This window comes from Lontra canadensis, unplaced genomic scaffold, assembly GCF_010015895.1.
Source record: "Lontra canadensis isolate GAN:19392208 unplaced genomic scaffold, GSC_riverotter_1.0 scaffold28, whole genome shotgun sequence".
Taxonomy (NCBI): domain Eukaryota; kingdom Metazoa; phylum Chordata; class Mammalia; order Carnivora; family Mustelidae; genus Lontra; species Lontra canadensis.
The window spans coordinates 16,405,988-16,431,276 of record NW_022631022.1 but is presented as its reverse complement, the minus strand read 5'-3'; the positions used below and the strand labels follow the sequence as shown (position 1 = coordinate 16,431,276).

At 46.2% G+C, this 25,289-nt stretch overlaps 2 protein-coding genes across 13 annotated transcripts in view; one reads left to right on the top strand and one right to left on the bottom strand.

The window, feature by feature from the left end:
• Positions 1–13,234, top strand: part of MYO9A (myosin IXA) — a 305,854-nt gene extending 292,620 nt beyond the window's left edge. For all 12 annotated transcript variants that reach the window (XM_032864954.1, XM_032864953.1, XM_032864959.1 and 9 more), the window contains 3 exons: positions 4,644–4,846; positions 6,847–6,989; positions 8,433–13,234. In XM_032864954.1, the coding sequence (XP_032720845.1) occupies positions 4,644–4,846; positions 6,847–6,989; positions 8,433–8,896 (810 nt within the window). In that variant the 3' untranslated portion in view covers positions 8,897–13,234. The remainder of the gene's footprint in view (positions 1–4,643; positions 4,847–6,846; positions 6,990–8,432) is intronic.
• A 4,363-nt stretch (positions 13,235–17,597) lies between these two features.
• NR2E3 (nuclear receptor subfamily 2 group E member 3) lies at positions 17,598–22,774 on the bottom strand. Its single transcript, XM_032864975.1, has 8 exons — positions 22,690–22,774; positions 22,060–22,186; positions 21,775–21,878; positions 21,433–21,681; positions 21,171–21,346; positions 20,079–20,325; positions 19,719–19,824; positions 17,598–17,730 (listed from the first exon to the last, which is right to left on the bottom strand). Exons 1-8 carry the CDS (start codon positions 22,769–22,771, stop codon positions 17,598–17,600), a joined length of 1,224 nt encoding a protein of 407 aa, XP_032720866.1. The 5' UTR covers positions 22,772–22,774.
• Between the last annotated feature and the right edge of the window lie 2,515 nt (positions 22,775–25,289).

Below are 25,289 nucleotides of genomic sequence, written 5' to 3'. Positions count from 1 at the left end.
TTTAATTATCTGTATACTTTAAATCCGCACATTATTCTTATGTTTTATGTAGTCAGTATTCATTCAAAATTACTCATATATTTTCTTTTCCTTGTTCTTCATTTATCGCCCCGATTTCTCTTCATTTTTTATGTCCCTTTAGTGCAATTGTATTGGTGATTGTATTTGTAATTGTATCTTAGTCTGTGTAAAAGTATCTTTATTTCAACTTCATTCTTGAAGGTGGTTTTGCTTGGTGTAAAATTCTAGGTTGGCAGTTTCTTTCCTTGCACCACTATAAAAATAGCATCTATTATATTTTGCTTTCCATTATTTCTGTGGAAAAGTAATCTTTGAACCGAATAGTTTATTTTTGTTGCATGTGTATATGTAGTTTTCCATTTCATAACTCAGTTAACATTTTTTTGAGTACAGTTAACACACACAATATTACATTAGTTTCATGTGTACAGCATAGTAATTCAACAAATATATGTTACGCAGTGCTATTGCAGGTAGTTACAGTACCACTGACAGGTACCCTGTGCTGTACTTTCCAGCCCTGTGACTTATACATGCCATAACTGGAAGCCTGGATCTCCTACTTCCCTTAACTCATCCCTTTGCCCCCTTCCCTCTGGCAACCATTGGTTTGTTCTCTACATTTAAAAGATCTGATTCTTTTTGTTGGTTCATTTGCTTTATTTTTTAGATTCCACATATAAGTGAAATCATGAATTTGTCTTTATCTGACTTTTTCACTTAGCAGGATACCTTCTGGTTCCATCCATGTTGTCACAAATGGCAAGATCTCATCCTTTTTTTTATGACTGAATATATTCCATTACTTTTTTATCCATTTATCAATCAGTGGACACTTGGGCTGCCTACGTAATTTGTAAATTAATGCTGCAATTAACATAAGGTTGCATATATCTTTTCAAATTAGTGTTTTCATTTTCTTTGAATGAATATCCAGTAGAGGAATGACTGGATCATATGGTTGTCCTACTTTTATGTTTTTGAGGAGCCTCCATACTGTTTTCCAAAGTGGCTGGACCAGTCTGCATTCCCACCATTGGTGTAAGAAGGTTCCTTTTTCTCCATAGCCTTGCCAATACTTGTTATTTCTTGTCTTTTTGATTTTAACCATTCTGACAGAAGCAAAATGATATCTCATTGTGGTTTCGATTTGCATTTTCCTGATGATGAGTGATCTTGAGTATTTTTTCACGTGTCTGTAGGCCATCTGTAGATCTTCTTTAGAAAAATGTCCATTCAGGTCCTCTGTCCATTTTTTAATTGGGGTGTTTGTGTTTTTTTTGGTTTTGAGTTGTGTAAGTTCCTTATATACTTTGGGTATTAACCTCTTATTGTTGGATAGATGATTTGAAAATATCTTCTCACAGTCAGTAGGTTGCCTTTTTTGTACTGTTGCTGGTTTCCTTTACTATACAAAGGCTTTTTATTTTGATGTAGTCCTAGTATTTATTTATTTTTGCTTTTGTTTTCCTTACCTTAGGAGATATATCTAGGAAAATGTTGCCATGGCCAGTGTCAGAGAAATTATTATCTGTGTTCCCTTCTAGGAGTTTTTATGGTTTCAGGTCTCACATTTAGGTCTTTAATACATTTTGAGTTAATTTTTTGTGTCTGATGTGAGAAAGTGGTCCAGGTCATTCTTTTGCATATAACTGTCTAGTTACCGCAACCCATTTGCTGAAGAGACAGTCTTTCCCCTGTCATATATTTTTGCTTCCTTTGTTGTAAATTAATTGACCATATAAGCATGGGTCTATTTCTGGGCTCTGTTATGTTCCATTGATCTTTGTGTCTGTTTTTGTACAAGTACCATACTGTTTTTTATTACTACAGCTTTGTAGTATCTTGAAATCTGGAATTGTGATACCTCCAGTTTTGTTCTTCTTTCTCAAGATAGCTTTGGCTATTCAGAGTCTTTAATGATTCCCTAGAAATTTTAGTATTTGTTTTAGTTATTTGAAAAATGCTGTTGCTATTTTGAGAGAGATTGCATTGAATCTGTAGATTGCTTTGGGTAATATGGACATTTAGCAATATTAATTCTTCCAATCCATGAGCATGAATATATTTTCCAGTTGTTTGTGTCATCTTCAGTTTCTTTCATCAATATTATGTAGTTTTTGGAGTACAGGTCTTTCACCTCTTTGGTTAAGTTTATTCCCAGGTAGTGTATTCTTTTAGGTGCTATTGAAAATGGAATTGTGTTCTTAATTTCTCTTTCTGCTACTTCATTATTAGTATTTAGAATTTTAACTGAATATTTTTGAATATTAATTTTGTATCCTTGTTGCAGGTATACTTTTTTTCTGACTACTTTTAAGATTATCTCTTACCTTGGAGTGCCTGGGTGGCTTGGTTAGGCATCTTGACTCTGGATTTCATGATCTCAGGGTCGAGCCCTATCTCAGACTCCATGCTCATCACAGACAGAGTCGCTTGTCTGTCTCCCTTTGCTTCTCCCCACAGCTCATGCTCTTACTTTCTCAGTCTGTCATAAATAAATCTTAAGATTATCTCTTGCCTTTTATTTTTAGCAGTTGTTTCTATGTGTGGACTTCTTTCTGTTTGTCTTCCTTAGAGTTTGAATGCTTTCTTCAGTCAGTAGGTTGATATATTTAATTGGTTTTGAAAAATTGCTCTGTCATTATCTCTTTAGTATTCTACAGGATCTCTCTCCTCTTCTGGTATTCTTTCTACATAGGGTTGATCTTTTTATTTTGTCCTTTCTAACTTTTTACCTTCTTTTCCTAATTTTTTCAGGAAAAAAATTATTTTCTGCTTGATTCTTTGTTTTCTTCTGCCTTAACTTCCAGTCTACCATTTCAACTCTTTCTATCTCCTTCAGCATGGTTATTTTAAGTCTGTCTGATGGCCACAGTATCTGGAGTCATTGAAAGTTTCTGGGTTTTGTTGTTTTCACTAGTTTTCATTTACATTGTCTTGTCTCCTTTTGTGCTTAGTTACCTTTGATTATCTGTCATATACATAGTATTTGAAAAACTATTTGTAGAAGTATTTTGAGGACTGAGAGGACATGATTTTCCTCCAAAGTGTGTTTTCATTTTTTTTTTTGTCAGGTTCTAGGGCACTTGCAATCTGGGGTTACTTTAATCCAGTTTTAGGACTTAAATTTTCAGAACCATTCAAATGACTTGAAGCTAGGCTACAGTGTCCACAAAGACTTTTATTTCAGCTTACCCTTGTTTAGGATGCAAACCTTGGGGATCTCAGTGTCAGGCATGGAAGTTTTACCAGGCAACAGTCCATACCCTTGTGTGCGTCTGGACTCGTTTTTATTTCTACCCCAGGGATTGGCAAACTTTTTCTATAAAGGACCAGAGAGTAAATATTTTAAGCTTTGTGAACCATATGGTCTTTGATGCAACAATCAGTGCTGCAGCTGTTTTTCGGAAGAGCCTAGACAATGTGTGAATTAATGAGCATGAATGTATTTCTGTAAAGATTTATTTTCAAAATCAGGCACAAGGCCAGATTTGGCCCAGAGCCATAGTTTGCTAACCCCTGCTGTAGTCTGTCAGAAACTCTGCTCAGATTCTCAGCTACATCTTCTTAAATTTAGATTAGCCCTGAATGCCGAATTAGCCTCTCTTTTGTTTGCTTTGTTAACTAGCTCTCTGGTGCCTTCAAGAATATTTTGGTTTTGGTTTTGTTTTTTTAAGATTTTATTTATTTATTTATTTGACAGAGAAAGAGAGATCACAAGTAGGCAGAGCAGCAGGCAGAAAGAGAGGGGGAAGCAGGCTCCCTGCCGAGCAGAGAGCCTGATGCAGTGCTCCATCCCAGGACCCTGAGATCATGACCTGAGCTGAAAGCAGAGGCTTAACCCACTACGCCACCCAGGCGCCCCTATTTTGGGTTTTTTATGTTTGGTCCAGGTGCTCTCAGGAGGAGGTTTAATCTGAAATACCTAGTCTGCTATTATCAGAAGCTAAAGTCATATACAAGGTAACTAAATTAAAAGCAATGAGATTCCCCCCCACCCTAATCTCAAAAAGGGAAGGTGCTGTCAGAGAATCTCTCTCACAAGCATCCCGTAATATATAAATGACTTTTTTTTTTTTTTAATGAAACTGACTTTTCAGGACATGTTTCTTTAGCCTTCCTAGAGAGATTTTGCATTCCAAGGTAAAGTTACAGAGCAGCATTGTCTTTCAGACAATGGAAATGTTCTGTATCTTGCACTATACAGTATGGTAGCCACTAGCCTCCCGTGACAATTGAGCATTTGAAATGTGACTAGTATGAATACAGAACTAAAATTTTACATTTATTTAATTTTAACTAAATTCAAATAGCCAGGTATGGATACCTGTTTGGAGTGGACAAAGCTTATATTAAGTGAAGAATCTCTCCTCTCAGGGCATAATGTGTTCCCACAGTGCCACCTGCCGAAGATCCATTTTCTAGTTCTCCTGCAAGAAATACTTAATCTACATTTGTTTGATGGACAGTATCTTCTAAATAGCTGAGGGCTTGCAGAATGTTTCCATTTATTCCTACCATTTACCTGGTTTGATGGAAGTACACTTGCTCTTCTGAACAGGCTGCATACACCTAATGCAGTCACTCAATTTACTGCTAACACATATTTTTCTTTGCAGGGAAAGGGGCGACTTCGTCGAGGAAACTATCCAAGTCCATCCTCTCCTGTTGTGGTCCGGTTGCCCTCCATGTCTGATGTCCCAGAAGAGACCTTGACTAGTGAAGCCACAGTGGAGACTGACATCACAGAACAACAGCAAGCAGCCATGCAGCAAGAGGAGAGGGTACTGACTGAGCAGATTGAGAACCTACAGAAAGAGAAGTAAGTTTCCAGAAAGAAAGGGAGCCACCAGTCGTTACCTGTTCTCATTTTCTGCATTCTGTGCTCTCTTGGTTTTTCCTTTTTTATTAAATCTCCCCTATGTACCAAGCACTGTATCCAGTAATACAGGAGATGCAAAGATGAAAAAGACATGTTGCCTGGACTCAGGTAAGAGCATGAAGAGTGTCACCTCAGTGAGGGAAGCTCCATGAGCAGGTGTACCTGAAGCTTCTTGAGTGACAGTGCTGGTGACTGTGATAAGGTGTGTCAGTCTTAGCCAGGTTTCTGAACAGGTCTGAGATCAGCCTCATTGAACAGGTTGGTCTTTAAAAGGAGGAGTAAGGATTCCTAGGCTAAGACAAAAGTCCCTTTCAAGAATGGGCGTCATTCAGAACTCCCTAAAGTGGGACACCTTGGTGGCTCAGTCAGTTAAGTGTCTGACTTCAGCTTGAGTCCTGTATAGGGCCCCTTGCTGGGTGGGGAGCCTGCTTCTCCCTATTCCAGCTGCTCTCCCTCCTTGTGCTTGCTTTCTCTGTCTGACAAATAAATAAAATCTTAAAAACAAAACAAAGAGAACTAAAGAAGGTTATTATCTGAAGATCAATATAGCCATGGGGCCACCAACTGGATGGTCAGGGTAAGGCAGCAATTCTAGTGGGTGCTGGGATACTAGGTGGGGAAATTGGTGGCAATTTAGGAGAGAGGCAGATAGTCAACTCTCTGCCCTCTACCATCACTAGAGCAAGGTTAAGTAACAATAACACTACATCTTGGGGATAGTACAGACATGCTCTGGTTCTTTTTGAGGGTACTGTGTATCGGTTCTTATTGACAAAAAAGGCTCTAAAGTTTTAAGGGGATTTTTGTTTCTGAGTTCCAGGATCCCAGGTCTAAGAGATTGATCCATTAGGAGACATCTGAGTCTGTTAAAATACGTTTTGCCTGTCAGGAGTGATTCTAGAATTTTGGTAAGCTAAAATAAAGCAGCTGGGACTCAGCTGTACAGAACACAATAAGGCAGAGGTTGTGCACCTTGACCAGGGGCTAGCTAGCTAATTTGAAAAGAAGACCTCACTCAGCTTTGGTGAAAATGTCACTGGAGAATATAGTTTGAGCTAGGTAGAGTGGAAGCAGAGCTAAGAAGGCTCTGAAAGAAAGGAGATTTGATGAGAAAGGGAGTAAGAATTGGAAGGATAAGGAAATTATGGAAGTTTGGGACTCAGAGCTAGTATATTTCCAGGTAGTGACAAACTCTAAGATCTGCACATTGGAGAAATTGCCCACGTAATGTGAAGGAAAGATTGTTAGAAGTAGCAGACACAAGGACACTTTAGTGTGAGAGTACTGAGGTGAGCTTTTACGAAGATGTTTATTGACAGATCAGGTGACATCAAGTAGTAGCGAGAAAGCAAGATTAGGAACCAAGTCCAAGACTTGAGGGAACAAGGGGCACAACTGAAAGGTAGGTTGGATGCCTGATGAAGAGGAGTAGAGAATGCTTGAGTGGAGGTGGCATAAGAGGCAAAGGACAGAAAAGACCAATGATGTTTTACTTCATCATTAGTGCCAGTTCATGGAAAATAGTTAAAGAGCTAGAAGGAATCTCAGAGATTATCTCATGTCATCTCTTTGTTTTGTGGATGAGGGGGCTGAGGTCCAGGGAGAGGAAAGTACTTTGCCAGTGCATTCATATGAGTGTAGAGTGAGTTTAGAACCCTGATCTCCTGGTTATCAGCACAGAGTTCATTTTACCAAAATGTCTTACAGCTGCAGCATCTTTCCCCCCCCACTCACTCTTTGCTCTGTTATAGGTCCCAGACTGTGTTTGTATCCTCCATCATTACTGTGGCTTACGGGTCTTTATCACCACTTTGGATGGGAACAGTAGGAAATGTGACTGTTTTGCTACTTAAATTTCTTTCGTTGTAAGTCTTTTTTTCCTGTTGTCTTCCTTCCTCCTCTTATCAAGCACTGGTGGATTTCTTGATTATATCTTACAGGGAGGAGCTAACATTTGAGATGCTTGTACTGGAACCCCGTGCTTCTGATGATGAAACCCTTGAGTCTGAGGCCTCCATTGGGACTGCTGATAGCTCAGAAAATTTGAATATTGAGTCTGAAGGTGCCATCTCTGAGAAATCAGGTAAATGAACATATTAGACCAAAGAATCCAGATTTGTTTTGCAAGGGAGGAATAAGGATTCCCAGGCTAAGACAAAATTCCTTTCAAGAATGCCTGACCTTATGGGAGAAGGTGACAAAGTCCTAAGGAATTCAAATATACTGATCTTCGTGAAGCTTCCATTATATATTGTTCATCAGACCCAACATTTAATGTAATGCAGTTTTTTGTCAACTTAATGTTTTCTTCTCTGTTTACCACAGAGAAAACCCAATAATTACAACACATCTTGTCTTACTGATCCATGATCCATGTTCTGAGGGTGGTTGATAGGAGTTGGGCCCTGCTGAGAGATGGGCTTATACCAAAGGAGGTATTTAACTACGTGGCATGTCTCAGGGAGACATAGAATTACTACATATCCTGGCAGTATTTTATTTTATTTTTTAATTTTATTATGTTGTATTAGTTACCATCGTTAGTTTTTTGTTTTGTTTTGTTTTGTTTTTAAATATTTATTTGCCAGAGAGAGAGAGAGCACACACAAGCAGGCAGAGAAGCAGGCAGAGGCAGCGAGAGAAGCAGGCTCCCCGCCAAGCAAGGAGCCCGATGTGGGACTCGATCCCAGAACCCCGGGATCATGACCTGAGCCGAAGGCAGCGGCTTAACCAACTGAGCCACCCAGGCATCCCCATCATTAGTTTTTGATATAGTGTTCCATGATTCATTGTTTGCGTACAACACCCAGTGCTCCATGTAATACATGCCCTACTTAATACCCATCACTGCGCTAAACCATCCCCCAACCCCCCTCCCCTCTGAAACCCTTCGTTTTTTCCCCCAGAGTCCATAGTCTCTCATGGTTCATCTCCCCCTCTGATTTCCTCCCCTTCATTTTTCTCTTCCTTCTCCTAATGTCCTCCATGCTATTCCTTATGTTCCACATATGAGTGAAACCATACGGTAATTGTCTTTCTCTGCTTGACTTATTTCACTTAGCATAATCCCCTCCTGTTCCATCCATGTTGATGCAAATGGTGGGTATTCATCCTTTCTGATGGCTGAGTCTCCCACATTAATAAAATCATGAATGAAAGGGGAGAGATCGCGACTAACACCAAGGAAATAGAAACGTTTATTAGAAATTATTACCAGCAGCCACATGCCAACAAATTAAGCAACCTGGAGGAAATGGATGACTTCCTGGCAGTATTTTAAATGATAGTGACAGTTGTTGGCCTTTCCTAATGGCGTAGTCGAACTCCAGACTTCTTGGGGTTGATTCTTAAATGATATGTTTAGAAATGGGTAACTTCTCAGGTTATGGCTGTGGACGGAGTGGGTCCGCCTGGACACTTCAGACCTCAGCCCACCTCACACGGGAATGGTGAAACCTATTATTATGGGATGATTTGCTTTAGAGGAAATTGTCACTTAGAGCTTTGATCTCTTCTTTTGAATTAGAGAGAAGCTTAGTCCTTAGCTCCCTGAAGGCAGCTGGCAAATCCGAACCTTCAAGCAAGTTACGAAAGCAGCTAAAAAGGCAGCAAGACTCTTTGGATTCAGTAGACTCTTCATTCTCTACTTTATGTTCATCTAACACTGCATCTTCTCATGGGACCAGAAAACGATTTCAGATTTATTCTAAATCTCCTTTCTACCGAGCTGCCTCAGCTGGCGAGGCCCTGGGAGTGGAAGGGCCATTCGGTCAGACCAAATCCCTGGAAGACAGGCCTCAGTTCATCAGCAGAGGAACCTTCAACCCTGAAAAGGGCAAACAGAAATTAAAGAATGTGAAAAACTCACCTCAGAAAACCAAAGAGACCCCAGAGGGGACAGTTGTGACTGGCCGCAGGAAGACTGTGGACCCAGACTCCAGCTCCACCCAACAGCTAGCTCTCTTTGGAAATAATGAGTTTATGGTCTGAACTGGCAGCTGTGTGTCCCTTCATGGCTACAGAGTGGTAAACACATCTCAGCTTCGGGGCCTCTTCTCATCCCCTCGTCCACAATAGTCCAACCTAATTGTGGTCCTGCCTCTTGCCCAAGCATACAACCAAGAACTTGTGTGCTAATTTCCTGGGCCTCCTGCAGAAACAGAAAGGCCTCTGTGAAGCCTGCTGGGGATGGTGCCAGCTGTGCCTTGGCTGCTGTATTTGACTGGGGAGTTCACTAAACGGAGCCACCGGGGGCCTGGGGATTTGGGTCAGTTGTGGAGATCTTCCTAGTTGCCTCTCCTCCATCCTCTTTTCCTTCCCAGAGGTGGGTGTTGAACTGGGGGGAACATGGTGGGCCTGAGGGAACCACTGATTTTTGACATTTGAAGAAAACATATAAATCTTTCTTAACCGCGAAAGCAAAAGCCTTTGGGTTTATTTTGGGATAGTTAGGAGCTGGGGTAGAATATAATTTTTTTCCAAGGATTTATAAACAAAAAGCTTAAGCCCTCTATTTTAAGATTTTTGAGAAATACTCCATGTTATATTCTGGGGAAAGTAAAAACGTAATTGTTTCCATGAAGCCATCAGAGCGTGTCTCAGACATCTGGTTACATGATGAAGAAGAGTACATGTTTTGTTTTTTGATGATGTTCAGTGTCATAATAATGCCAGTTTCACTCCTGGTTAGTTTCTGCCAAATATATTGCATGGGCTGAAGTTTCAGTTTTCCTACTGTACTCAGACTTCCTGGTCCTAGGATTAGGTTCCTCTAATTTTTTTAAAGTGTCTCAGAGACGTGATCCCTAAACAAGAGGGTCTCATCCTAATCCACCCAGGCTTTCCTCTTTGTATAGATTAATAAGCTGAAGATCACATACGAACCTGTTCATCTGCTGGTGGATTTCCACCACAAACTCAGACAAGTAATGTGACCGTCTAATCACTTCTCCTAAAACATTCATACACAACACTGCATGAATAAGTGTTAACAGAAAGCTGCCAAAAAAAATAAAAGAGAAAAATTTTTAATATAACCATCTAACTATTACCTTCTTTTCCTCAGACCATCAGTATTAAATAGATGAAAAAATAAATCAAGGACTACTTGAAGCTATTTTTGTTAATATTCTGGTTACTGAAGTTTACTGTAAATATATATGTATAGTATGCATATTTCTTTTTAACCTTATGCTTCCCTCCTCCTGGTGGAATTTCTTCCCACAGATTAAGGGCCATTGGATAGGGGTGAGAGCCACTATCCCAGGGTTGAGGGAAAAATCAGACCATCTTTTTCACCACTGGGTGTCTCCCTACACCTGAGCTATAATAGCATTTTAAGCTTCTTAGCATTTGTGGGATTAGAAATCTGTTTTTGCTATTTATAATATATGGAAGATGAAACATGATACTCTTTCTTGAGATAAGTATGTGAAATGTTTATTTTTAAAGTTACTAAATGCATCTTGTCTAACTACCACGTGCACTGTTCTGAAAAAGAGCCTTTACCATCTGTAACCTGAATTTTGGTTATTCTTTCTTTTCATACTTCGATTTGAAGTTGTGGAAATGTTAAGACTTTGTTAGGGCAGATTCTCTCCTGTTACACAACACTGAACCTCATGTCACTGCCTCAGTGGTTATTGTCAAGCCTCAGAGGTCAGGCTTAGAACATCATTCTGAGTGGCAGCTAAAGGTAGCAGGAGTCTTACCTCTCCCTGGTTTGGTTTCAGAAATGAGCTAGGGAAAGGAATCTTCTTAAATCTCCAGAATGATGATGGTTGTAAGTGTTAGATTTTATATCCCGCAAACATCTGCCACCTTATTCATGCTGAGGAATAATAAATGTTAAAGCCTTTTAAAAATCGAACTTTGGAGAATCTCTTGAGGAAAGCCCAACCCCTCAGCATGGTCAGGTCCCAGTTGGACTTCTGGGGCCCCAGGGCCCCAAGCCAGGCTACGCAGGCTGTTTCAGTATTCCTGGGGGAGTGGTGTCCTGCTGGGCATGGACTGCTACTCTCTACTTGCTCCAGAACATTGATTAAATACCATATGAGAAAGAGATGACCCTTGTTGGGTAATTCCTTTTGGCTCCAAGGAACGGCCTAGAGAACACATCTTGGCATATGTTCTCCCTTCTAAATTTTTGCAGATTTTCTTTGTTTGTTTGCAAAATAAGTTTTTGGCAGTTGGAAAAAAAAAAAAATTACTCCTGTAGGCCACTTTATAAGAACTAGGCAATGGATGTTAAGAGACTTTATATTTCTCAGGGACCTGAAACCTGAATTTGGATAAAATTAAATAAAAAATACTTGTTTTTTGGTTGCTAGATTTGTGGATTTCTAGTCATTTAACGAAGTGCCAGAATGGAGGGTTGTGGGGCGGGGAGAGATCCGCACAGTCCTAAGAATGAAGAGCAAGTGTGGGACCCTCCCTTTGAAGGAAAGAAAGCTTTGCTTCTCATAGGATAACAAGTACTGTTGGCCTAACAAAGAGATGAAGCCATAACTCCTAAAAACTGTCAGAACCAAGTGCTGTATCTTCTTCCATATGGTCTTAACTGGTCCTCTATGTGGTTAAAGTTATGCCACCACAAAGTGATGCTGTATAATAATCATTTACGAAGAAGATGTGTAACCTTCATATACATTGCAGCTGTGCTGCCCATTGCTTCTGCTTTGCTTTTCTTTGATCTCACATGCTACAGACAAAAATCCCTGTGTGGCAGCAATGGGGCAGCCCCACATTTGGAGCCCATACTCCAAAATACAGAGGAATTCTGTTCGTATCACACATTCCAGCCCCAAATAAAGCCTGGATTTGCACTTCTCCACATTAAAGCCAGCTATCCCTTATCATGGAAAATGTAATAGAAGCAGAGAAGTATCATTTTGAGGTTACATTGTGTATCATAAGTGAAGCAAATTTGTTTAAACAGCAAGGATCAGGGAGGTGACATACTTAGTTTGTAATGCACTTCCTGCCATTTTAATTCCTTTGCTACTCTGGGCTTCTAGAAATTCAAAGGGGAGATACAGAGTTCTCAGTATGGGCCTTGAAGAGACAGAGGGACCTGAAGTCAGGGAATGGGATACCAGAGCCCCTACCTTCTCACGCTTTGGAAACCAGCTGCAGCTCTTACCCTGCTGCTGGGAGGTTAGTGGGGACTTCTGTGTTCTTGACAGAGGGTGGTTTTCACTGTCAAAGACAGTGAAAGAAGAGAAGAGGGGGTCCCAGAAGCATGCTGAAAAGAGGAAGTCCAGCAAGGTTCTGCAGGCCCACTTCAGTGACTCTGGGCCATGTTGGTTTTTTTTGTTTTTGTATTTTTAAACTATAACTAACGAATGTGTACCTTTCACAAGCACTTTGGTGAACTAGAGAAGAAATTCTCAGGATGTGTTCAAAGCTAAGAGAGTTTTAATTTAAAAAAGAAACATAGTTCAGATGGTTTTCCTCATCGTCCTCTCCTCTTTTTTCCTCCTTGGTGGGGGAGCTAGGCAATGGGCATGCATCGTTCTGTGTTGACAAATGCATTATGTCTATCCATAATTTTGTGACAGCTCCCCAGCACTGTCCCCCCCAATAACAATGCCAGCCTTGGTAGTAAGTCCTTGGCATTTGAGGGAGTCCTCAGTCTTTCTGTGCCCCTCATATAATTTTTACCACTTTTTTTCTGGAACCACTCCCACATTTGATTTGGTGTTAAAAGGCAACAGCAAAATAATGATTGTGGAGATGGATCTATTAGGTCTTATTGGTCTTTTGGTTAAAAGTGTTTTCAAAAAAGCCACACAAAGGCACCTATCCCCTTGCTATTCATTTATAATTAATACCTATTATCAACCCCCTTAGGTCATATAAAAGTTAGCACCTTTTGAACCAAGTAATTGCATTTACTAGAGGAAACGTGTGGATTACAAATTAGTATTGTATTATTTTAATAGATTCAAAGTAATTTATAAGTATGCTGAGTGTAAATTTTTAAAATACTATGTATTGTAAAAGAACATATCCTGTGAAATATAATATCATTTTACTGTCTAACAGAATAATTCTATAAAAAGAATGATTTATCTCACCCACAGAACTGATTACATTCCTGATGCAATCAACAGGCACTTTGTAATTTCCTTTTGGGTTGGTTTTTTGGTTGTTGTTTTTTTTTGTTTTTGTTTTCTGTTGTTGTTGTTGGAAGGGGGGAGCAAAACATCATCTGTAGAAAGTGCAGTTTGTGTCACTCCGAATATGCACTGTACAGCTACACAAAAGCAGCTTGATGAACAAATCACTCCATGGCTCATTAAAGAACAAAGCTTCCAGAAGCAGCAATACGTGTGGTTTGTTTTCTGACCATCCTGGCTCCCAGCCCAACTCACTCCAATCCCACTCCAAGGAATAGCAGTGATTTTTGTTAAGCTGATTTTTCTTTTAAGGAAAGGACTGAGCCCCAAAGTTTACAAAGTGCAGAAGCAGTAATTACGGGAACTCAGCTGAATTCAAGTGAAAGTGAGATTCGAGATACTCGTTTTATGTAATAGATGCTAGCTGCCAGGTGTTAAGACTCTTTAATCAGCCTAGAGCTAGGCGGACAGTGAAGACAGTAAGTCTGCGGTTAGGATCCTCACCAAAAAGACTGAAGAAGTAGCAACATATGCTAGTAGAGGCCCAGGAATTAATTCATCCCTAGGTTGTCATTTTCTTTCTGCCACTATGTTGTGTGACTTTGGGAAAGTCATGAGCCATTTCTGGGTGTTAGTTTTCCCATCTGGAAATGAGCTCTCTTCCTCAGGTTTACTTCTCTGTATAACTCCCACCGACTCTCGGGTCTCAGCATAAAAGGCAGTTATTTCCTCTTCCCCCTTCAGCTGGATTAGATGTGTTCTCAACAGTGCCCGGTATTCATGGCATCAAAAAACTGTTTGAGGGGCATCTGGGTGACTCAGTTTGTTGAGCATCTGCCTCTGGCTCAGGTCATGATCAGAGGGTCCTGGGATTGAGCCCCATGTCTGAGCTCCCTGCTCAGCAGGAAACCTGCTTCTCCCTCTCCCTCTGCTGCTCCCCCCCCCCATAGGATTGTGCACTCACTCACACTCTCTGTGTCACATAAATAACAACTGTTCGATAAAAGCTTCCCGAGGCAAGAAATGCGCTATCTTGCTGACTCTTAGATCTCCAGCACCTAATGAAAGGTGCCCTTGCTTAAATATTGAATGAGATGGTTGAATGAGATCGGAGGTTCCCAAATGCCAAACTAGGTCTCAGGTGAGATGGAAAGTTACTCAGTTTTTAAAATCCTGAGATCATCTTCCCATTTTTTTTTGCATTGTTTACATTTTTGCATTAAATTAATGTCAAAGCGGTAAGGGTAGTGAATTATTTCTTCAGGTTTCTTAAATTGGCCAAGTAAAACCTAGAAATGCCATTTTAAAAATGTACCCCTGTGGTAACCAAATCAACAAACCTTCCCAATGCTTCTTGGCATCTTTGGGTCTTTGTCTGCATTTCCTACCATCAAATAGTCCCTTAGGGTGGAAGAGGAGGACTGTCTCACAAATCTGAAAATTGCAGTTGAAAAGAAAGGCCCAGATAGGTCCACAAAGACTGTCTCTGTGTGCTTTATAAGCAAAGACATTACTGGCTTTAAGGGCAAAAAAACTTTCACAGTATCCCCTCTCCTAGCAACAACCCTAAATGCAGTGTTACCCATTTGAATGTCAACGGGACCAATTTACAGCAAAATATTGAATAAATCCTGAGATCAACTGACTCTGTATCGCATTAGGAAAACAAGAGCCACTCAGTGTATCTCAGGTGAGGAGGACATAATACAGGAAGTAGGGGATTAATAATACACACTGGAAGAACTGGAGAAACCCAGATCTGGGAAGCTTCCACAGAAGGTCGAGAAAGCCAACACAGACCTAAGCCAAAAGATCCAAAGAGCTTTCTGGAAGCTACTGCAATTCAAAGAAGGCTGCCTGAAATCCCTACCTTCCCACAGAGCTGACTGCAACTGCCTCCAGACAGCAATGACTTCCTCGTTGACCTTCCAAGGCTCGAGTGAGAGTGCCTGCCTTCCATGAAGGAGCCATGGGGGGAAGAGGATCACGGGAAATGTAGTTCCCGGCATCTCTGCAGTGAGGACAAGACCTTAGAAGGGGGTGGTACTGATGCCAGGTTGACAGCAGCTAATCCAGGCCAGAAATATGCCATCTTGCCTGTGTACCTTGTCTATTTCTCCAAGACTTTCTCCTGGAGATCCCAAACAATCTCCACTGGTACAGAATTGCTGTGCTCACACATCCCAGACCAGTACCAGCACATGAACTTCAGTAGGCCACTCTGCACACCTGTGTTCTGAGATGCATGACTATAGAGGAGATAGATGTCCAGGGCCTATCTGGCCCTATTGCAGCCTTCTTTCTTGCTACAGTGCCTTTGCTCAGACTTTCTATATGCAGGCCTTTCAACCTTATGGATGAAAACTCTTGATCGTGAACTGGATAGTATAATGGCATTATAGACATTAGATGGCTCGAATAACGGCAAGTCTGGTGCTTTTAGAAGATCAAGAATATGGGGCACCTGGGTGGCACAGTCGGTTGGGGGTCCGACTCTTGATTTTGGCTCCAGTCGTGGTCTCAGGGTCATGGGTTCGAGCCCTGCATCAGGCTCTCTGCTGGGCATGGAGACTGCTTAGGATTCTCCCTCTCTCTCCCTCTTCCTCTGCCACCCATCCCTGCTCTATCTGTATCTATATACCTATATCTATATATAAAGAAGATAAAGAATAGTTTAAGTGCTCAAGTGGAAAGGACTCAAGCTGGACCATACTTACCATACTCTTTCCTCCTCAGGCACCAGCCCAGCTAGTGTCATTTCTAGAGCAGAGTGTCCTGAACCACATCCTTCCATCAAGGCCCGATATCTCTGTGAGCTGGGAGAATTCATACATAGGCCAAAGGGCAAGAAACCCCTAGGATTTCAGATTCTTCACATGACCTTCTACTTTTGACTTCAAGCATTTCTTCTTGGAGGACAGGAAATGCAACAGAATCGTTCAGCCATTCCAGGGGCGGGGGGCTCTGCGGGGGGGGGGATGGCAGTGCCAGAGTTAGGGGGAGTTAAGTAGAGTCACACCAGGGTTCAGGTTCTCTCCAGCCTCAGTTTTTTTCACTTATTATTGGGGGTGACTGGTCCAGTCCCAGAGCTAATCCAAGGATTGAATAACAATACCCATTCAGCACTCCATTCACTGCCTGGGTTATCTTCAAGTCCCACACACTTCTTGCTTTACTATTATCTCCTAGGTCTTTTGGGTCTGCCTTTGCAAAGAAGGTTTGTCTGAGATTCTCTCCATAAGGACTTAAGAAGTGATAGAGATTCCCCTTCTAAGAAAAGTGCCTGTAGCTGCCTGGCATTGAGTTGGATGTGTTTATAGAAGGGTGAGGAAGGACAGGAAGGGAAACACTGAGACAGCCTGTGGGTTTTCCAGGGGGCCGGACCCCGTCTGGAGAGAGGCAGGTTTTGACTCCTGTGGGAGATTTTGAAGCTGGGCTTGACTCGTTGCCCCTGGACTTTGCCATGACATGGAAACCAGGTGGAACACAAGAGCCCGTGCTCATTCCTTCAGTGTCTTTCAATGGAGAGCCTTTTTTTTTTTTTTTAAAGATTTTATTTATTTATTTGACAGAGATCACAAGTAGGCAGAGAGGCAGGCAGAGAGAGAGAGGAGGAAGCAGGCTCCCTGCTGAGCAGAGAGCCCGATGTGGGGCTCAATCCCAGCACCCTGGGATCATGACCTGAGCCGAAGGCAGAGGCTTTAACCCAGGAGCCCCTCAATGGAGAGCCTTTAACACATTTGTTTTTCGGTTTTATTTTTTCCCCACTTTATTGAGTATAATACAGTAAAATGCACAACTTTATTGAGTATAATACAGTAAAATGTATGAATTCTCCCAGCTCACAGAGAGTGCGCGGCTCAATTTTTAGGAATGAGTAAATTTGAAACCACCACCTAGGTTAACATCAAGAACATTTTTAGCCACCAGAGGGCTCCTCTGGGCCCCTTCCCAGCCACCCCACCTCCCAACCCCGGAGGCAAACACGATTCCAGCTTCTGCCACCTGGTTTGTCTGGCCTGTCCACGAATTTTGTATAAGCAGAAGCTGTGCTTGGCAAAGTTCTTTCATTCCACCTTTACGTCTGTGACATTCATCCACGTTGTCACATGTATTGGCCATTCATTGATTGCTGCTTTCCATTAAATGAATCTACCACAACTTATTAATTCATCCTACCGCCCACGTATAGTTAGGGGCTCTTCTGAATAAAGCTACTGTGAATTTTTTTTTTAAGATTTTACTTATTTACTTGATAGAGACACAGTGAGAAAGGGAACACAAGCAGAAGGAGTGGGAGAGAGAGAAGCAGGCTCCCCACTGAGCAGGGAGCCCGAAGCAGGGCTCAATCCCAGGACCCTGGGATCATGACCTGAGCCGAAGGCAGATGCTTAACGAATGAGCCACCCAGGCACCCCCTGCTGTGAACATTTTTAATCATATCTTTTGGTGGACATTTCTGCTTGGCATACATACCTACAGGGGGAATTGCTGGGTCACAGGACAGGTGAATGAGTGGCTTCAGTAGGCTCTTTTCCAGAGTAGTTGCACCCATTTTACAGCCACCTCCCTCAGTTTTTGAACATATCACAAAGGAGCTTTTCCATTGGAGTATTCCCTATGGTCTTGCGGAAAAAGAGGAGCTCAACTCGTTCAGAAGTGATAAACCTCAAAGACGGGAGAAGCAGGAGCAACTTCCCAAACCTGAACAGGAGAGAGGACACCATCAGTTTTCTGTGTGTTTTGTTTTGTTTTGTTTTAATTTATTTGACAGAGAATGACATCACAAGTAGGCAGAGAGGCAGGCAGAGAGGTAGGCAGAGAAGCAGGCTCCCTGCAGAGCAGAGAGCCCAATGTGGGGCTCCATCCCAGGACCCTGAGATCATGACCTGAGCCGAAGGCAGAGGCTTAAACCACTGAGCCACCCAGGCACCTACCATCAGTTTTATTACCAGCTTCTGAGCATAAATCATGTAGTCAGTGGGATAAAAATAGCAAATAAATACTGTTCATTATGTGCAAAGATTATAAGTTATATTAATAATGTTATATTAATGTTATATAAAATATGCTAATCATATATATGATTATTAGGATAATTATGAGATGTATAATTGAATAAGAATCTAAATTCCGCTCCGTGAGCCCCCTAGAGTAGCCATTAGTGAAAGTGTTCTGAAGTGGAAGTGTAATTTTTGTGGATGAGAGAAATATAAAAAAAATTTTTTAAAAAGGGCTCAAGTCGACTCTTGATCTCAGCTCAGGTCTTGATCTCAAGGTCATGAGTTCAAGCCCCACCTTGCAATCCACACTAGGTGTGGAGCCAAATGAGTGAATGAGTGAATGAATGAATGAATGAATTGATCAATCAATCAATCAATCAAACCATTTGCTAATCAAGGGTCCCCAGTGCAGAGAAAGTAGGTGAAACCCCAAAAGAGAGATGGGAGGGATCAGCAGAGGTCAGTGCTCAACTTCCGAGGAGGCCACTTCAAAGTGGGCCAGCTCCACACTCAACTCCCACCGTGGAGGTGTGTGGGAGGCTATCCCTCATCTCCCAGTTATTTGCAGGACTTTTTTTTTTTTTTTTTTCAACCCAAGGGCTTTCTTTCTTTTGCAAATGCCAAGTGGGTGGGACAGAGAAGTTGTGCACCTTTCACTTGTTCCTTCCTGCTTGTTTTTCTGAGCTAGGGAGTTTCAGAAAGAAGTAACTAGAAAGTCAAGTAGAGAAACTGTTTTTCAAACTGTAGGAATTCATCCCCTAGTGAGTGTGAAATTAAATTTAGTGAGTAACCACCGGCCACGCTCTCAGCCTCTCTGTGGCTACCGCCCCCAAACCCAGCCACGGGAGGGCTCTCATCCATGCGTGTGGCTTAGCCAAGTGCACCCCTAGGAGATGCTCCCCTGCAGCTCCAACAGACCTGATCATGTTCCCTCAAAACCGCATCTTCCTCCTGACTTTCCTTTTTATTTTTTGACTCCTGCTTCTCCCAAATAGCACATCCTATTTTGCTCCTTACAGCCATCCAAGGGCCAAGTCAGACGCATTCTAACTCCTGGAGGCCCCTGCAACTGTCCTCTCCCTTCCATTCCCTATAGCCACTCCCAGAGAGCAGGACCCCAGGGACTCCCCTGGAGGGTGGCAGTGTGTGCTTCCCTCCCTGATCGTGTACTCTGGACTCACTCCGGCTCTCTGTACAACACCCTCCTGCTCAAAAACCCACAGTGGCTCCCCTCTGCCTACCAAATCACATATGGCCTTCAGCTGGCATTCAAAGTCCTGGACAGGCTAGCCCACGAATGCTGTCCTAGCTTAGTCTCCCACCTTCTCACTGGCAGCAATCTGTTACACCTTCCAGACTGGCCTCCTGTCCTAGGTATCTGTAGAAATACATAGAGACATAGGTATCTGAACCCTCACTATCTGATGGGGTGGTCCTCAGCTGGAGTGGGGTCACCGTGCTGGGCATCCAAGGGAGGCAGCAACTTTGTCTTCTGCTCATTTTGGTCCCCACTCCTGGAACCTACTCCTGGAACCTGGCACACAGGGGATGCTGGATTCATGCTTGGTTGAAGTCAGACCTTTGGGCCATCTAATCAGTGACACCAGAGACAGTGTCAAAGAGGTGGGGGTTGGGGGAGGGTAAAGAGGCGAAGGGACAGACGGGCAGGAAGGCTCGTGCTCAGGTCACCTCACGGGCTGGCTGGGGTGGTGCGCCTTGCTGTGCTGGCTCAGCATCACTTGGGACTGGTCCTGCAAGGCCTCCACGTGCTCAGGATCCTTCAGGCCCCGAGTTTCTGGAGAGATGCACGGGCAGTGAGCTCTTCTCCCAGCGCGCCCTGCCCGCCCCCAAAGCAGTCAGCCAGCGCCCTCAGGAGGGGTGAGGCCAGCCCTGCACCTCGCTCCTCCTGCTCCCCAAGGAAGAAGTCTGCACGCCCCGGGCCTATGTGGGGTAGTAGAGGCAGAAGGAGAGGCAGAAGGAAATCACTGGAATTCCCATTCTTTAACCCCCAACCACATTTCCGTAAGGCTTGGGCAAAGACTCAGCGACCTGGCTTGAAGAGGACCAGGGCCTTCATGCAGGCAAACTCTGTGGGGTCCACCGCCAGCGCTCGGAACCTTGAGATTGTCTCCTGCAGGATGCGACTCTCGGCGCCAGCCAGTGCCAACCGGCCCTGGGAGCTGCTGGCAGTGGGGACCTGAGGCGGCGCCAGCAGAGGGCAGCTGTCCAGAGGCAGAGACCACTGTATGGCCCCGAGAAGGAAGAGTTCACTCCATGCCTCCTCCAGCAGAATCACCTGTGCTCAAAGAAAGAGTGAGCATGATGGCTGAGATGCAACATCTGTGGCTCAGGCTGAGCCTCCGCTACCTTCTCCGGGGCCCTAGGAAAGGAAGGGCTGGTCCTGGATGCCCAGACCATCTCCTGACCTCCGTCTGACATTGACCCAGGGGCCCGGGGGTTTTAGATTTTGTATGATCTGGTCCAAATGCCTAGGCTCCAAGACACTCTATGCATTCCCTCCCGAGCCTCAGCTGGAACATTTAGGACAGTTTAGAGCCATGGAAGTTGGGCAGCCGCAGGGACAGTCCCCACGGGCGTCCGAAGCTGAGCATGCTCAAGAGACTGACCTCTGAGCTGCTCCATCCAAGGCACTGGCCAAGGGCTGAGACCCTCAGTGCGCCTCTCTTCCTGGGTTTATCATGACAGATAAGCTCAGAGGGAAGTCCTACAGGTGAAGAGGTTAGGTGGGAACTCGAGGCCTGAAGTCACAGTCATCTGAGCTCCTAGAGAGCACCAGAGTCTCCCACATGCACAACTGAGGGAGTGCAGACTGCCCTGTCACACGCAGAGGTACTCCAGGAGGAGAGAAGGCCCAGGTGGTCACAGGCACTACCTCCAAATCCCTGTGTGGCCCTAGCCAGCATCATCCCCGAGAGACCAATCTCCCCTCTACCCAGAGATGGGCGCGCCCCCAGTGGTCACATCCCTGAGACATGGATCCCTGACCAACATTGACTCAGAGACATGCGCCTCCCAACTGTCGCCAGCCCCAAGCTCCGGGCACTTCCTATCATCGCCTGCACGGGGGTGTATGCACTCCCAACCCAGCTGAATCAAGTGCATCCCCCAATACACACATACCTGATCGCGGAAGGGCAGGTTGGAGAACACAGGCAGGTTCTTGGCCCACTTGACAGCCATAAAGAGAAGGCGAGCCGATGTCTCATGGATGCTGTCCAGGCCACAGGGTGATGAGGAGGAGTATGGGGACGAGGGAAACTCGGGATCATTGCTGGTGACATCAATATTCTCATCGGCTGTTGGAGGAGGGGATGGGGACATCAACCCCTAGTCTGTGGCAGGGACAGGGGCTGCTCAGGGTCCCAGTTGCCCTCCCACTTACCGTCCTCTGGCTCCAGCTTAGCACATGTTTCGGCTGTGATAAGGCTGGTCAAGAAGTAGTGGTGCCCGGGCGGGGTGAGGGCCCCAGGCCCCAGGGCTCTGGCTGCAGAAACAGGCGTGGGGTCCCGCGGGCTGGGCCCTGCCGGGGCCAAGGGGGGCACCAGGGGCTCTAGCCGGGGCTCCGCGTCTGACTCCATGCCGGCCAGGCGGACCTGGGCCGTGCTTCGTGGCTGGCGTTCATTCTGCACAGCTGGGGAGGCAGGAAGGGTCAAGACCACCCCTCCTCGGTCTTGGACCCCTGTCTCTTCGGTCACTCCTCTCTGGTTCGGGGGCCCCGACTCACCGTCCTGGTTCATGCCCTCCTGCAAGCACTTCTTCAGCCGGCAGGCCTGGCACTGGTTCCTGTGGGCCTTGTCCACCGGGCACATCCCTGCCCCCACCTGGCACCTGCCGGCAGAAAGGTGCCCACCCTGTTGTCAGTGTCCCACCCATCCAGGCCCAGGACCGTGGGGTTTGGACATGTCTGGCCCAACCCCTTCTTCCCTGAGCATCCCGCACCCCTCCCGGGGTCCCGCGGGGGGCCGGGGGGGGCGGGGCCATTGCGGGCGGGATCCTGCTCTCCCCCCACCGGTAGATGAGCCTCCGCCGCACACTCCGCTTGAAGAAGCCGCTGCAACCGTTGCAGGCATAGATGCCGTAGTGCTTCCCGCTGCTGCTGTCTCCACACACGCGACACTGCAGCGAGGGGCCCACGCCTAAGGGGCAGGGGCCGGGCTGGGTCATTCCCCCTTTGCAGCGAGCCCTTCCCCCAACCCAGTCCCTTTCCCAATCCCCACATACAGTAGGCACACCCCGGTCTGTCATCCAGACACCCCACCCTGCCACCCTCCCCCAGTCAGCTTCTGCCCTCCCTCCACTTTGCAACCCAGGTCCACTCTCTGCGTCCGCCTGCTCGCCCAGCCCCCCTTCCTGGCTGCAGGTGACCTCAGGCTCCTCATCCCACAGAAACCTCCAAGCCCACACACCCCTGGGGAGCTCTGAGGCCAGACTGGGAAGAATGCTTCTCTCTTTCTTTTCCCATCAATTCAGCTGTCCCATCCTGGCTCTGCTGACCCCTGCCTTTCTAGGATTCTGAGTATGCTGGCCTGGTCCCTCACTCTTGGCCACAGCCCTCGGAGCTCCTTATATGGTCCCTGCCAACCTTGGGTCCACACTGCACTCCCCGAGGGCCCAGACCCTACCTCCAGGAAAGCCCTACCTGCTGGCTGGTCTCCCAGGCCCCATCTGCCCGGAGACTCCTTCCTGGAAGCAGCCACAGTGGCTGGCCCAGCCGCAGCCATGCCGGAGCTCGTGCTAGGGCAGTGGGCCCAGGGCTAGCGCGTCCCAGGGCAGCTTTCACCTTCCTTCCGGAGGGAGGCCTCCCGTGTGGGCCCAGCCTCAGCCTTTCTCTTTGGACCTTTGTCCCTCTCTTGGTGCTCCTGTCTCCTACTTCTCCTTCTCCCCCTCCATGGCTCTGGTGGTCTCCCTCGCTCCCAAGCCTCTCCTGTCTGTCTCCCTGTCTCCTGTCTCTCCGTCTTTCCGAACTGAGAACTGCCCCAACTTCCCCTCACAGCAGTGGCTCTGGCTCTAGGAGATTTCTCCCAGGGCAGTGCTGGATGCAGCTTATGATCCTCTTAATCTTTACTGTCTCCACAGGGGATCAACCAGCCACACCTGCAGCGTTACCAAGGTGCCCCCGGGGGCCCGTTGGTCCTGCTGCTCCCCCTCACCACCACCCCCGAGTTGCCCAGTGTCCCTGGTCCCCTCTGCTCTGTGCTCTCAGCCTACTGGCCCTCCAATGCCAAATCTTGAAGGGAGGTGTGGACTCCGGGTTCCCCAGGACTTTAAGTCTTTTGGAGCTCCTTGGCATGTGTCTGGGAGCAAGTGCGTGTCTGGGAGCTGTGTGTCAAGTCGGTGCGTGTGAGGCTCAGTGTTCACTGTGGCTTCAGCTTTCCACCCTCAGGTTCCCACCTGAGCCCTTGATAAGGAACCACTTAGGGCCCAGGACCCTCAGATCCTGGAATGGGGCTCCCCACATATCCAGCATGGAGGTGGCTCCCATCACACTGAGAAAGGGTGTCCTGTAGGGTCTGGGGCTGGCCTGGAGGCAGGAGGGCCTGGGGCCCAAGATGGAGAGTCTCCTTCAGGTCTATGAGGAGCGGAAGAAGCTGTAGTTTCCTGGGGAGTGGGGCCCGCAGGACAGGGGAGGGCATGAGAACACAGCCTCTGAGCCTGTCTCCAGGCAATTGGGTGGCCTCCCCTCCTTTCCCCGGCCCTGCCTCACCTTCCCAGGCAGGCTGACCTCTCTCTGTCCCCAAACCCCATCTTCCCAGCTCAAGCCCAGTGTGATTGTGAGATGAGGAGGCCAAAGGAGGAGCCTGGGACTCCTTGGACCAATCTAAGACGGAGCGTGGAGAGAGCCCAGACAGCACCAAATTTCAATCCCTGCTCCCACTTCAGGCCAGTCACATGGCCCAGCCCTGAGCAAGTGATTTAGCCTTTCTGAGCTTCAGTTTCCATGTCTGTGAAAAGGGGTATCGAAAGTTTCAGAGCCCAGTACTCAGTAAGAGCATAATACACGATAGGGGCTGTTATGATGATGATTTCTCTGAGAAGGTAACAGAGCAAGCCTCAGGAAATTTGCCTTTCCTTGCCCTGCTTCTCTGTCCCCACCCCCATGCTCACCCTCACCCCCCCTCTGCCCAGGACAGAGCAGCCCCAGGGGGGTTGGTCTGGAGGGCACCACCTACCCTCAGCAGACCTGCTCACTTCTGGGGGTGAGGGGCAGCGCTTGGCCCAGGCTTAGAGCCCAAGGGGGAGGGGAACAGTGAGAAATTTCTGGAAGGATCATGGAGTGAAGGGGACAGAGGGGGAGGGGCAGGGCCTTTTTGTAAGTGGGGTTAACCCTCACTGTGACAGAGAAGCACTACTGGGGATTTGGGAAGTCAGCTCGAGGGACTCTGTGGGGTAATCCGCTTTCTGGGGCCTCAGAACATCGAGGCCACCAGGTGGAGGTCCCACACCTGACCTCCCCTGCCTCTGTGCTCACCTGCACTCCTCCTGACAGGCAGCCCTCAGGGTCCTCCTCTGCACAGTTTCTAGCTCCCCCTCACCTCCGCAGCCACAGGCATATCCCTTGAACTTGATGGACGGGTACCTCCTTCCCAAAGCTTGTCTCTCCCACTTCTGGAGCATGTCTTCACCTTCTTTGTCCCCACTCTGAATGGTCATCGCCTCAAGGTGCCCCAGAGCGGGCCCCAGAGGACTTTTACACCTCTCCTTGGGCGATCTCGCACACACGCCTGGCTTCCATGACCCCTTCACACCTGCCTGGGTCTGGGCTGGAGCTTCCCCCAACAGACCCACCCAGAGTTCAGGTGTGGAGACCAACTCCACACGCCTCAACCAGCCTGTCCCCACCTTGTCCACAGAGATGGTCACTGAAGCCCCTGGATCGAGGGGCAGCTCTGAGCATACAGGGGCGTCGGGGAGGAAGGTGCCCAAGGCTGAGCTGAGGGCCTTGAACCTGGAGGTCTGGGCCAAGGAAGTGCCGCTGGGAAAATCAGGGCAACGTGTGTCATGGGAGAAAGGGAAGGGGAGGATTCGAGGATGGTGCCATCGTGCAGGTCAAGTGTCCTCGGATGCCTTTGCATTGCCAAGAGTAGGAAGGACAAAGCAAGCAAGAATAGTGCTTACGCAAACGCTCCCGACATGATACCCAAACCTCACAGCAAACCTCAACCCACAGATGAGGAAACGGGAGTCTCCGAGAGGTGAGGCAAATAGCTTCTGGTCACACAGCTGCAGAGAGGGGAGAGG